The sequence below is a fragment of the Juglans microcarpa x Juglans regia genome, chromosome 7D (genome assembly GCF_004785595.1).
Source record: "Juglans microcarpa x Juglans regia isolate MS1-56 chromosome 7D, Jm3101_v1.0, whole genome shotgun sequence".
NCBI lineage: Eukaryota > Viridiplantae > Streptophyta > Magnoliopsida > Fagales > Juglandaceae > Juglans > Juglans microcarpa x Juglans regia.
The window spans coordinates 22561679-22576114 of record NC_054606.1 but is presented as its reverse complement, the minus strand read 5'-3'; the positions used below and the strand labels follow the sequence as shown (position 1 = coordinate 22576114).

At 36.1% G+C, this 14436-nt stretch overlaps 2 protein-coding genes across 4 annotated transcripts; one reads left to right on the top strand and one right to left on the bottom strand.

Annotated features, from left to right (window-relative positions):
• The first annotated feature begins 2145 nt into the window (after window positions 1–2145).
• On the top strand, window positions 2146–3047 carry LOC121238072 (RING-H2 finger protein ATL1-like). Its single transcript, XM_041134929.1, has 2 exons — window positions 2146–2356; window positions 2396–3047. The coding sequence occupies exon 2, from the start codon at window positions 2461–2463 to the stop codon at window positions 2956–2958; it is 498 nt and encodes a 165-aa protein (XP_040990863.1). The 5' UTR covers window positions 2146–2356; window positions 2396–2460; the 3' UTR covers window positions 2959–3047.
• Window positions 3048–3855: 808 nt separating this feature from the next.
• Window positions 3856–13367, bottom strand: LOC121239590 (homeobox-DDT domain protein RLT1-like). 3 transcript variants are annotated; one of them, XM_041136865.1, is made up of 8 exons: window positions 13137–13367; window positions 11230–11337; window positions 10476–11135; window positions 9751–9830; window positions 6009–6473; window positions 5820–5906; window positions 5561–5659; window positions 3856–4320 (listed from the first exon to the last, which is right to left on the bottom strand). In XM_041136865.1, exons 1-8 carry the CDS (start codon window positions 13141–13143, stop codon window positions 4297–4299), a joined length of 1530 nt encoding a protein of 509 aa, XP_040992799.1. In that variant the 5' UTR covers window positions 13144–13367; the 3' UTR covers window positions 3856–4296. The 3 variants fall into 3 exon arrangements, with proteins under 3 accessions (XP_040992799.1, XP_040992797.1, XP_040992798.1); XM_041136863.1 differs by having other exon boundaries at window positions 5565–5659; XM_041136864.1 differs by having other exon boundaries at window positions 5565–5659; window positions 6009–6437.
• Between the last annotated feature and the right edge of the window lie 1069 nt (window positions 13368–14436).

Genomic DNA, 14436 nt, shown 5'->3' with positions numbered 1-14436 from the left:
CTAGACTGTTACTCGATTTGTCTTGTGGAAGATTATGTCGATCTCTTGCATTCATCTTTGCATCACAAGACTTTCTAAGTCCATCTATTTAGATATCTCCATAAGTAAGATGATATTATAGTCACACACAAATAAATAGTGGTGTCTTCTAATTGCCTATGAAATTTTCTTTTAACTTAAGAAAACAAAGCAAAACCTTTCAAGGATATTTCTTTGAGATGTATAAATTTCAAAGGAAGTGTGAGAAACAATTACTTTCGAGGTTTTTGGCAATAATATTTCAAAAATTTTTTATAACTCTTTTCACAATAAATTCATAATATTTTAAATAAAAGACAGTTATGTAAAATTCAGAATTCAAATCAATAAAATTTATGTATTTTCTAATTGAATTCTTCTACTTGCAAGTTTGATATGGCAATACATCACTTACAATGGGAAAAAAATTAAAATTAAAATATCATTATCATTATTTTCGCCATGCATTTCATGGGCTTAGCTTGGCTTATAGTAGTAGAAGCAGTATTGCTTTTAGACTTTTGGATTAGATCTACCTCAGCCCATGGAGGCATTGAGTAGGAGTTTTGGGTTGCTGCGGCCTATGTCTTGCTACAGTCGACGCTCATAATCCTTGGCTGGCGAGCCCAACCTTATCGTTTTGCTTGTGCATGGCCCAGCTTATGAATCATTTGGTAGTCTTTTTCACTGTACCACGCATGATTATTTCTCACATAACTGATTTTTTAAAAAACACCCTATATCCTAAATTGCAACTCTGACCTTTAAAATTTCAAACCTAAATTCATTGTAGGACTACCACCGGCCACCACTTTGGCCATGCCTTGGGGTGGTGGCTGCCATCCGGAAAGAATGACAAACTATCAAACCAACAATTTTAACCGCCATTCTTAGAGTAGTTGGAAAATCATTCCGATGTGGGTAGCCACCATCCACGATGAATTTGTGGCCACCCCAAAAATTTATTTTTTGATTTTATTATGTGTTGAGTGAACTAATTTAATTTATTATGAAATAAACTGATGCATCAATTCTTGGATGGAGGGTGTGACATCCACATTTACATCACATCATCTTTTACGAAAAATCATTGGAATACTTGGTTCCAATTATATCGCTGACAAAATTCATGTTTATTTTTTAAAAAAATGAACTCAATTATTAGAGGTGTAAACCTCGATGCGGATTCGAATATTTGGCTATATATGGAGAAATATGGAGAATCACAATTGATTGGCCAAATATTAGAGGTGTACTTTTGCTACAGTGGTTAGTCAAATATGAAGAATCACAATTGATTCACCAAATATTAAAATACTAATTTCTCACTCTAAACAAATATTAAAATATTAGGGTACGTTTGGAATTTAAACTCCTCTCAACTCATCTCAACTCATCATTACAATTTTTTCAAATCCCAACATAAAATATAATAAATAATTTAACTTTTTCAAATTTCAAAATAATAATAATATTAAAAAATAATATTCTAACAATATTTTATCATCTTAACTCAATTCAGTTCAACATCTAAACGCAGTCTTAGTTTCTTACTCTAAGCAAAAGTACTATTTGGTTTGTAATTAAAGAAATTTAGATAGAATTTTAAATGAGTTTAATCAAATATTTTTTGTTATTAGCATTAAATGACTTTTGAAAATATGATTTTTTTAATATTAATTTAATTACAATATAATTATTATTAACATTTAATTGTGGTAGAGATACATAAAAATAAATTAAATAAAAAAATTATTAAATTAATAATATTTTATTATTATATAGAGAGTGAATCAATAATTCAATGTGGGAGTTGAATTTAAATGGAATAGACAAATGTAAAAAGGTATGATATTGACTAAATTTTAAAGATGAATTTGGTTAAGTCAATGAGGATGCTCTTATAAGATATGTAAATATTTTTTATAAGATGTAAGAATATTTTTTATAAGATAGAGCGTAATGTGATAAACAGTGAAAGAATTTTTAATGAAATATTCATGCTTTTTTGTTGGTTTGTGATGAATGTTGGACCGGACATATTGCCCTGTCGACTCTCCTGTAAACGCTTGCTTGAAAAAAGAAACACGTTTTCTTTTACTCGTAGAACGCAGGCCGCCAATATTGATCATTCAAAAGCCGTGTGTCCGAGACGATGCTGCTACTGCTGCTACCCACCTTCCCTGCAATTCCCTCGTGGCTTCTCCAACATCAGATCTCTCATACTCGCTGCACGGCGCTGGGCCAAATTGCACTCTGACACCGACTTTATAGAGTCCAGAACTCAAACATACATAGGATGTCTTCTCCTAAGACACAAATCGAACTCCGTATTTCATTCAAGAATCCCGTAGTACTCTTCTTTCTCTCTTCTACTTTCAAGTTTGTATCTACATCTTTCTCCTTGCCTGTATTGCGAAGAATCGTGCCCTCAGATTCATCATGATTGATGAGCTTCAGATAGCTACGTTGAGGGCTGAACTGCTCGACAGGCTGAGCAACTGGGGTAAATACTCGACTTACGATGGTTCGTACGACCCCCGGACGTTCACAGGGAAGTTGGATACGTTGGAGCTGCAACGCGTAAGGTTGGACACCATGACGGCGGAGTTAGCCTTGTGGCGGGCGCGCGAAACGAAGCGCGAATTCCAGACGGTGCTGAGGGAGGTTGAGTTCGAGGTGATGCGTAGACTGGGGAGGATCTTGGCCAAGACGGTGGACCCGGCATTTGCAGGGACTGAGGAGGTGGTGGTGGAGGAGGAAAATGGGATGGTCTGTGGGGTTTGTCAAGAAGAAATGCAGGAAGGGGACGAAGGAAGAATGCTTGGGTGCATGCACGAGTTTCATACCGATTGTATAGTGAGGTGGCTTAGGAGTAAGGCTACATGTCCTTTGTGTAGATACCAGATGCAGGTCAAAGAGTTTGAGCTGAACATATGAAAGAAGATCATGAAAGTGAATCCAATTTATAAATTTTCCTTTTTTATCTTCTTTTTTATTTCCTGAATAAATGCTAATCTTTATACTAAGTTTTGTTGTTCAGGGTCATATGACACATTTTAAATAGTTTTATACGTCAACAACTTAAATAGACAGTCACTTAAAAATATGGGTGGCTCTATTGGCACCGCTCGAAACTCCCGTTAGTTCATTTTATCTTTTTTTTTTTTTAACATTTTTAAATATTTTTTTTTATAAAAAATTCATAACATTATTAAAAAATATTTAAATCATCAAATAAATAAATAAATAAATAAAAACCTAGCGGTAGCCCCTGAGAGCTACCAGCGAGAAGAACAGCGTTTTTCCTAAAAATATACTGCATCAGCCAGATGCAGCAAATTCTTAATAACACCCCAGACAGCATATACAATGCAGCATTAAAATCAACAACAATACAAGGTATTGAGTTCTGAAAGGTGAGAACTTCCAGAGAAGCTTAACATTGGCATTGGTTCAAACTCGAAGCCTGAAGGGCACTGAATACACAGATACCTGCCGCGCCAATCCTTTTCCTCCCTTTTGTTGTATACTAAAACATATCAAAGACAATAAAGCAAGGAGAGCATGAAATTCAAAGACAGTAAAGCAAAGCGAACAGGATAGGCATTTCCAAGCAGAAGAAGCATAGCTTGTGAGGGGTTTTAAAAAGCTTACCAAGATACAAAGCATTAACATGCTAAAATTATCACATATCTGGAGAAAACCTGTGATAATGACTCTGTTCCAATATTTACGGTTCATGTAACAATTGTATCGGTAAAATATCCCCGGTTGTTCGGGAACCGCCACCAATTAGCCAGGGAGAGGGAAAAAAAGAAAAAAAACAGAACGAGGTAGGCTAATTCCAGTGATTAACAAATCAAAACAAGTCTAGGGCAGAAAGCACTGCCATGGTTTTTGTTTTCCATGCCTCGATCCTTCACAGATCCAGGCATATGAATCTTACAGCCAAGCGTTCATTACCAACATTTTCCTCTGTGAAGCAGTAAAATTCAAAAGAAAAAAAAAAAAAAAAAAAAAAAAAAGGAATTCTTTCTACACATATAAACAGGTGAGCACTGCAACTGAAAAAGAAATAGCTAGCCAGTGGACTGAAATTTTGTTGCTGATTACAATAATGGTAAGTGGTGCTTCCCTTGTAACTACAAAGAAGTGATTCTGCATTGGACTGTACATGCCCATCGCTTTGAGAACATTAAAGCTTTTTACCATCCATCAACTACTGGCTCCTATTCCAGGGAAGCGCTGGTTTCTGCAGTTTCATCCTCGCTAAAGCTAGACGGGATCTCCATGACAGATCTAGAAGATATTTACAACGCAATAAAAAATAATAAGCTCTGGAGCCACAAAATTGAAAAGGGAAAGAAAAACAGAAGTTTGAAAGATTGTACTATGTGCTCTTCAATTACTCAAAAGGACAAAAGAAAAATTTAGGAACAAAGAAGAATTTAAACTCGATTGAAAAAAAAAAAAAAAAAAAGCACAACTAATCTTTGAGTGGGTAGTCATTTTTCTAGGATTGAGTTAGGTGTTCAATCTCATGCATCCACTCATGCGCAAACTTCCATTAAGTAGAAAATCAACAACCTAATCACAAACATACCTTTCCTAAGCAAATCAACACCTTTCATTCTCAGTATTCCATCTCTACCGAAAAAGATAGACATATGATAGAATACTAGAATAAGCCTCTCAAGATTTCAAAACTTTTTTTTTTTTTTTTTTGATCGGTAGATTTCAAAACTTATAAGTCAGAATTTTGTAAATACACAATTTTAGGCTAGATGTTATGAGAGCTTTTTCCAAAAGACTTCAGTTAATAGATTCAGATTCCACATTCAAACCCACTCTAAACTGACAGATTTAGAAAAGGCCTCCCTTGAAAACGAAAGGAAAATCCCTCAAACTTTCCATTCCAACGTATTAACTATTAAGTTTGCAGTTAAGCGCTGGCATTCGAAGGTAATACCATCCTCCCCCATTCACCCCAATGCTAAAAAAGCCTTTCTTTGATTAGTTCTCGATGTCTGAAATCAATTCATACATCATTACAGTAACAAGCACTAATGTCATTGCACCAAGAAAGCAAAACAAGGAACCAGTATAAAGTTATAAACATCTGATCTAATAAGCAGGATAGGATTGTCAAAAACAGACTACCTTCCTGTCAACCACATCTACACAGTGAATTCAAAACTAAATTGCTTTTGATAAATAGAGTAAGAACTGGAACTTCCTTTTTCTTTCTATGATATGGGGCATAGAAAAATTCTTCCAATGCCTTGGCCCTTGATCAATAAATTAATAGCCAAAGAAAACCAAAAAATTTTAAATCATGATGCTAATTGACACGAGGAAGAAGAATGTACAAATGCGCATGGCACTTGGGCTTTGGCTCAAGGAGCAAGGGATGGGTTGCAATGGGTTATCAGTTCACATCTTATCAGGCACACACGCATATGCAAATCCATAAATACATAAGGAAGCAAGCATGCTAATACAGAGGCAGAGCATAGCAATTATAAGTAGAAATTTATACCAACCCTTTGCTCCGATGTTTCCATGTCGGCACTCCGGTGAATGATGCTTTTTTCACATAGTCTGTTTTAGGAATATCAGGTCTGACTCGTTTTGCAACCTTCAATATTAAATGGGGCATCAATAGCAAGGAAAAACACTGCACGCCATGCACCCATGCATGTACATATGTACTGGTGTACATACACATAATATTTCCACAACAAGTATTTATTAATGTATCGTGATATCATTCAAAATTGGCCAAAGCTAAAACTCACCATCATTTCCTTTGTTGGATGCATCTTTAAGTTAACTTGGTTTCCATATTCTTTAATACCCTTGAGTTTTCCATTGACTTTCTCCTTCTGCACATGTGCACATAAACATTAGAATATCAAGCAAAGAAAATAAAAGAGCTTCTAAATAATATAGCAAATTACTAGTAAAGTCTAAACTGAAAAGTAGACCTTTTTCATCCTCATAGATAACCCCCTCTCTTCTGTATCTGTATCAACTGATTCGCAGGGCTTACGAATCAATATCGAAGGCTTCAATTTGACTTTTTCACTCATATGGATGATGTTGGGGCTGACATTATCATAATCATGCAACTCACTTGCGATTTTCCCATCATAATGAGTGTGACGATTAGCGATAGCATCAGTCCTCATCCCTTCAACATCATGCTTACCGCTCATTCTTTGATTCCTCTTATTGCTGTAAACAGTGGTTTCTCCTGCAGAATCTTCATACAGATCAGAGAAAGAGTTCTGCTTACAGAAAGGTTTTGTATGGTTGAGAACAGTTGAATTCTGTTTGAATTGGGGATGAGATATCTTGTCCTGATTGTCAGAGCCATGCATGCTGCCACAATTTTCCCTTTCCATATATAAATCCTGTGAACCCATATTGGAATTGTACATCTCATATCTCTGAAAGGGCAGGGGAAAGGGAAAAATATTATCACAGAAGACAATAAAATTATTCTAAAAGAAAACACGAATATAAGCAGCATGCAGAGTGGAACTCCCACCGAAATTGATGCAAAACTTTCACAGAGAGTTTATTTGAATTCCATGATTTTGAGTATGAAAGAGTAATTGGCTTCAGTAAAGCAAATATGAGGTGCAGGTGTGAGCTCTGATGTTGAGAGCTTTCAAACACCTAAACTGATAATATAGCCAGCACTAATAACTGTTGCTCGGTTCAATGCCATAAAACCAGAAAAGACTTGCTCAGCACAGATCTTATTTATTTATTATTTCTTCACCCACAAGAGGAATCCATTAAATGTTGGAGTTCACCTGGAAAGATGAAGTGTTAAGAATATGAAAGTGAAGCTGTTAGAAGATGCACATGCTGCTGGTGCTGTAGTAGTGGCAAAGGTCATAGTGAAGAAGGTGAAGTAGGTAGTGGTAAAATGCGGGTTAGTGGCAGCGGACGATGACACTACAAGAAATGTAGTCACGGGGATGAATGTAAGGTTAGTTGTGAGGTGGTAAAGAAGGAGATAAGCCTTAAATTAATTGTTGCTTTCTTCCATAAGATAAATTACTTGGATCTCTCCAAACCAATAGGTCAGCATGGTTCAGAATGCAATTCAAATACATACGTCAATATTCAGTACTGGAAGTATTTGGCACTTGAAATCTATGAGAAACACTATGGTTACGCTGTGTAACAAGCTTTCACACTTTTTAGAACTCAATTTATGCCAGCAAATACCAATATATATATACAATGGCAATGTTATATAAAATTTAATTTTTTTTCTTTCTTTAAACCATCATTCACTATGCTGGCAACTACTTAAAGAATCAAGACAAACGACCAGCTTCCTTCTTCAAAGTATTGGTTTGCAGCTAGAGTGGCAGAAACTTATCCCCACTTCACATTGAACCAAGCACTCTTGCTGTTCGTGAGCTCTTGGCAATAGAAAACAAAATCCAGCCATGCCTCTTGCTACCATATCAAAAGGTTCAGGTGGTGCTTAGCTGAACCAATCCAGTGCTCCAAATCCCATACAATTACAAAATCATTAAGTTTGGCTTGAACTGCCAGACTCAACCAATGCGCATGAACTTGCATTTTATCTACTGATTATGTACGCGGTATTTACTAAACTGAATGCATCACTCATAGCCAGACTCCTAACCTCCACTCCTCCCCAACCAAATAATAGATGAAAATAATAATAATAATAATAATACCTATAGAGTGTGTTGAATTTGGGGTAAGTCATAATAAAAACAATGATACATGGAGGTATGTGGAAATCGGTGATTAACTGTAAATATGGAGGTATGTGGGGTGGGGGGGGGGGGGGGGGTGCACTAGAGAGATAAGTGAGGCTAATGGGGTGGGAGTTTGGAAGCACATTAGACGAGGGTGGGGGGTTTTTAATCATCATACAAGACTCGTGTTGGGAGATGGTTCTAGAATAAAATTCTAGAGCAACCTATGGTGTGGGAATAATGCCCTAAAGGACTCATTCCCTTCATTTTCCCGGGTTACGTGCGAGAAAGAGCTTCAATGCCTGGTATTATGGTAATATCTGGGGACCAAGTCCAATGGAACATCAACTTCACTAGGGCAGCCCAAGATTGAGAAGTTGGCAGATTTGAAGACTTCTTTAGTCTCTTGTATTCCATGAAACCCAGCACTCAAGGAGCTTACACGTTGTGGTGGATACTCGCACGCAAAGGTACATTCTCGGCTCACTCGTTCTATAGGTCTCTCACACAGCCGCAGAATAATCAGTTTCCATGGAGAAGGTCCAAGGATTTGGCAAAATAAGGTGCCTCCCAAAGTGGCATTCTTTGCTTGGACAGCTTCTCTGGGTAAGATTTTGACGACGGATAACTTGCGGAAACACAAGGTGATCATAGTAGATTGATGCTGCATGTATAAGAAAAATGGCGAGATTGTGGATCATCTCTTACTGCTTTGTGAGCTTGCTAGAGCATTATGGGATGAAGTATTTTGCAGATTAGGGCTAGCTTGGGTAATGCCCGCCACAGTGGCTGCATTGTTGGCCAGCTGGACAAACATAGGAGGTATTCCACAAATTAAAGCTGCGTGGAAGATGGTTCCTATTTGTATTTTGTGGTGCTTGTGGCAGGAGCGAAATGACCGGACGTTCGAAGACAAGGAGCGCACAATAGAGAAACTTAGATCTCTTTTTATTAGGACTTTATTTTTATGGGCAATAGCTATAGATTTTAATGGCCTTGATGTTCATGATTTTCTTGTTTCCATTGCTTCTTCCTAGATAGGTGTTACCTCTCGTATACCATCTTGTATACTTGGGCTATGCTTATTCTTATCAATACAATCGTTTACTAATAAAAAAATCATTGATATATATATCTCACAAATTTCAGGAATTCATAATGAAAGTAAACGCTAAACAGTTCATAAATTATATTCTCTATTAAAATTACAGTTGCATGAAAGGCACCGATACCTAGAGCCATTATAGACAATCTTCTCTGCCAAAACCTTAATATAACATCAAAAAAAATCCACCAAAGCTTATCAGAGGACAAAATTTCAGAGTGCAAGGAAATTAAGAAATCAAATACGTGTGCTTTCTCTAGAGACCCAAGTTTTAATTTGCTAAATTCAAGACCTGTGCTATTGGACATGTTAAACTCAAGATGCCAAGAAAATTCCCATCAAATAACTGGCAGCAAATGCCAATATAGACAGAAATATTACTCATGTGTCATCCACATGCAAAAATATACTAAAGGAAAACATTTAAAAAAACAAAAGAAAAAGGGATGGGGAGGATCCCCTCCACCACCCTGTACAATGGAGTAGAGGATGCACCATGGCACAGGAGGTGCCGGAGTGCCTCCACTGTGGAATGGCCTCCAATGCACTTCCATCCATTCCTTCATTGAAAATTATGAAAAAACTCAAATTAAAAACTCAGATCTCAAAGTCAAAAAGTGGGAAGTATACAGGTCCTTGATTTCTTAATTTCTCAAAAATATAACATGGACTTTACAACTTGACATATATATTCATCCAGTTTGTTCCTTGTCATGATGAGTTATTTTAACACATTGATAAAATCTTCCATTCCAGTCCTTTGTCTCCCCCTACCACACTCATCATGCAAAAAATATAGAGTACAAAGCATATTTCAACTTACTAAATCTGTCTAATACAGAACAAGAAAGAATCCGAAAGTCTACTTACATTGCTGAGACTGGATTGCCTTTCCAGTCCAGAGATATCTGGAGAATGGGAAAGGGAAGGATTCCCAACATGGTAAGGTTCTGCAGAAACACATAAAATGAGACACAAGGCTCCGACCCTCTGGAGAAAGAAGTTTTCCAGTGAATATTAAGAAAAGGAGCTATCTCTGTGATTTAAACCAAAGGAAACACATAGAAAGTAAGGTTCATATAGATATGCATGTTCATCTTTATCATCAATGACAAAATTCCAACCCCATAATTTGAGAATTTAGTCAATGATACTCAAATTATCAATAACAACCTCTTCCCACTACCTCTTCCACCTTAATCATCATCTTTCTCTCTCTCTCGCAGCGCGCTGGGGGGGGGGGGGGGGGTGGAGGGGAGGAGCCAAAACCTTTAAAAAAAAAGTAAAAGGGGAGAAGATGCAAAGATGCAGCAGCCGAGTAAAAGAATGCATCATGGCATTACCAATGAAAATGTGAAGGAAATTATGCTTATCCAATTATCATTTTCCCAGAGACAAAAATATATGTCGTAAATAAAAAAAAAAAAAAGACACTTTTCACACACAAAAATGAAGATAAATAAAAGAGCAACTAAAAAAATTAAGCAGCAAGATCTAACCAACAACAACAAGAAATTCAACTCTGGCAGGATCAGCTGCATATAACTTAAACTAGATGCTGTTGTTCTCATGAGGAAATACATGTTACAACTTACCACGGATGGTATTCCTAATTGGAGACTCAAATGCACCAGGAGGAAGTGGTTGAAATTCCACACCAAGCAGCGGACCATCCTCTCGATAATGACGCCCCAATTGCCTCTTAACAGCAGTAACAGCAGCATTTTCAATTTCACCCTTCACTTTCAAGTATCCTGATGGCTTATATCCAATCACTTTTTCACTAGTAGCATTTATGGGTGCAATGACTCCATTATGTGTTAGGTATCTAGAATTTTCCCTATCATCTGGATCCTCAGTTTGGCAAAACAACCTGTCTTGCGAAGATGAGCTACTTTCTGAAGACGTATTATCTGTGCCACTGACAGTTCCTGTATAATGAGTAGCATGCTCATAGGTGAGGTCTGCAGCCTGAAAATCATTACGATAGAGCCTTCGGCTTTCAACTTCCCTTGGATCAATGTGCCTATAATCACCATGTTTTGTGCTGCCACATGAATCTTGTACAAGTCCACTGCCACGATCCTGAATAACAGCACCTGAATGATCTTGTCGTCCACTAGGACAAGCTTCATCTCTGAACAGTTTTTTGTCTTTTAACCTTCTGTGACAAAACCATCCAGATATTTGCTTTTCTGTCAATCCTATCTGCTCTGCAAGTTGGGACTTCATTTCTTCCGTAGGGTATTTGTGATCTAAGAGAAGTTCAAGAAATTTTCCTTTAGAAAAGTACATGATTGGCAGTTAACCGGAAGCCTGAGATAAGATATGACAAGTGAAGTTGCATACCATCATAGAATTTTTCCAAAGCCATAACCTGGGCAGGTGTCTTGAGCCTTCTTTTCCTATCTTTATCCATAGATGCTTTATTCTCTTCAGAGTGCACTCCACTTGATTCTGAGCATGAATGGAAAAGTAATAAAGGAACCTTTGTAATGATAACAATGGCCACGATATTTACCAGGAAATATTGTTTCTCTATCAGCCACTTGGTTAAATTAAAATGGTAATACTAGAAACTACACGACTATCACACCATTGTTTTTTTTTTTATTGGCACTGGGTGTCCAAGATCAGGGTCCCGACTAATCCCGGGGAGCATAGGCCCTCGGCAAGGAGTTTTCTGCAAGTGCACCTCGGGTAATTCAAGAAAAAAATCCCCTGGTCCGATGGCCCCTAGAGACTGTTTGCACCTAAAGAGATTTGAAGCTTAGACATGAGGGGAGCATACCCCCAAGCCCAAGGCCTTTACCACTTGAGCCAACCCCTACGGGTTCACTATCACACCATTTTGATCATGGAAATTTAATTTGTCTCCAGGAAAATGAAGGGATAAATGTAACAAATTCTCTCAGTTCCTAAGGCAAATAGAAAGTCAATGATATGCCTGGTTGGCCTTGCTCCCCCACCACCCTCCTCTCTCTCCCACTCTCTTCTCTTCATGATCAATAAGTCCTCTGGATTAATGAAATACAGAAGTTATTCAAGGAAACTTGATAAAGTTTCTGCAATGTCAAATAGAACGAGACATAAGTGCTCTGGCTTAATGAAATATACAAGATTTTTCGGGAACATGATGGACTCTGTGCAATGTCAAATAAAATGATTTCAGCAACAAGACAATAACATTGTCAGAGTTTCTCCCCTTTGCTCCCAAATAAATATGTGAAGTTCGAGGACCAGTAAATAAAAGGTTCTGTCAAAACCATCTGGTCCTAATGCCAAATGCTCAATCTGTATACTAAAATGCAAGCATAGGCATATTCACACTTCATGATATTTGAGGAATTTTCTATCATGGTGCTTGCTTACATAATTTATATTCTATCCTGTCATTTATTCTATACTGCCATTATACCTTAAATCTTGCACTTGCATAATTATGTTTGCTTTCCTAGCTGTAGATTATATAGGTCACACTTAGCTCACTTCCATAACTCAACTAGTACCCAGGTTTCTCATTTGTGAACAAGGTTTCCTAATCCCATACAGGTTTTCAATATTATCATTCCAAACAATACAAAGTATTGAGGATTTAATCATATCACCGAATTTAACACTTAAAACTTGTGACAAGACTGCATATACTGCTTTCGTGAAATGATTTAATTGAAGCTAACTAAACGCATCAAGCAGATGCCAAAAGTAAAAAATCATCACTCTCAGGTACATTCGACTTATACTTTACAAACAATTAAGTGGGAAGGAAAATACCCATTTTAAACATAACTAAACAAGCTTCATTAAGACCAAAGCAGTCCCAAAAGAAGCAAATTGCCACCCCAATATTAATCAGTAATTTTACTCGGGTTTTTAATCATCAAGCTCAAATGTAAATACAGTTATCATTGCCATTGTAAAGAAAATTTGGGGAAAACGACGAAGAAAAACTAATGCCCAAATTGATTCGAGAAAATGCAGGAAACAAAAGACACGAAAATCCTGAGAATCAAAACTCTCCATCAATAGGGGCTCAAGAGGACAGAAGGGAAAGCAAACAACAATTCCGAAATTCACGTCCTGGATATTACCTTCACCATTACAACAGTTTGTCGGTTCATGCAAAGAGTTCAATGTCTTAGAACTCAATTTCACATTCTAACGCAAGAAACCCAAAGCAATTCGCACGAACCGATCAGAAAATGAGAACCCAAAACGCTGATATGAATTGAGAATGTGAAAATAAAACAAACTACCTTCCATGTTGAGTGAAATCCTGGTGATTCTTTCAATCTCGATAGAAGTACCGGATTCCGTTGGCTCAAAAAGCAAAACCCATTAGCCCAACAAGCTTGAAGCCAGAGAAAATGCGAAATTTTTTTTACATCCAATCAATTTCCTAATGGAAACGAAAGAGTTTCTGGTACAAGGTGGGAAGGCAAAGGGAATTCCTTGTTCCCATATGCTATCTGGTTCCAATAAAAAAATTTCAAATTTAATTAATATATTTATTTATTTTACGTTTTAGGTTATGTTTTTTGTTTGAAATTTTTCATTTTGGGGTCTTAATTATTTTCTTTTTGTTTTCTACTTTGTCCTCTTACTTCTGTTACAAGAAATATTTGAGCATATCTAATTTGGTGGAGTGGATATCCATATTTTTAGAACAGTTATTATTCTGTCCTAAACAATCAGATACTTTTTTTTTATACATTGAGAGATTTCGAATCCAAGAATTCTATTTTAGAGACAGGAGATTTATGTCAATCAGACCACAAATATTTAGTATAAAATCAGATCGTTTAAACATTCGTGGTTAGACATCGTCAAATTTTTATTTCAATTTGAGAGTTTTAAATTTAAAAAAAATAAATATAAAATTCAAAATCAATTCAATTTTGTATTTCTCAGACAGAGATAAAATTACTAATTGAAGGAGCTTAATTTATTTGGTGAGGATTGCAATAATGATAAAGAGTAGTGTTACTTATATTTTTACTTACAGTACTTATTTTGTTAATTTTCTTTTAAAATTCAAATTTTATAATTTTCAACCTATCAATAATTGACACGTGGAGAAGTAAGATTTTTATAAATTTTTCTTAGATACATTTAGTAATTTCCATTTATAAATACATGAAGGTAAGTAAATGTTAAGAATGATATAAAGATTTGAGTTGTTGGTTTGTAAGTATGTCGACCAATTAAAAGCGTGGGAGAACATAATATATCAATAGAACTATAGAGTGATTACGTTGAATTATTTTTTTTATTTTTCTCTAAATTAAGTTTGAGGATATAAAAATAAAGAAATAATTTATATAAGTTTTAAATAGACAAATATCGTGGAAGTGTTTATAAAAAGGTAAGACACTACTTTAAAAAGTATAAAAGCAACTATTTTCTTTTTTTTATAAAAAGCTTACGTGAGACTTGTCTATTTAAAATTTGTATCCAATATTATTCTATAATTTTTCTCTAATATGTTTCTTTTTAATTTAAAAAATTGATTGGTGTCTCTTGAGTATGTGATAAGTACATGTTTTTCAATGAATT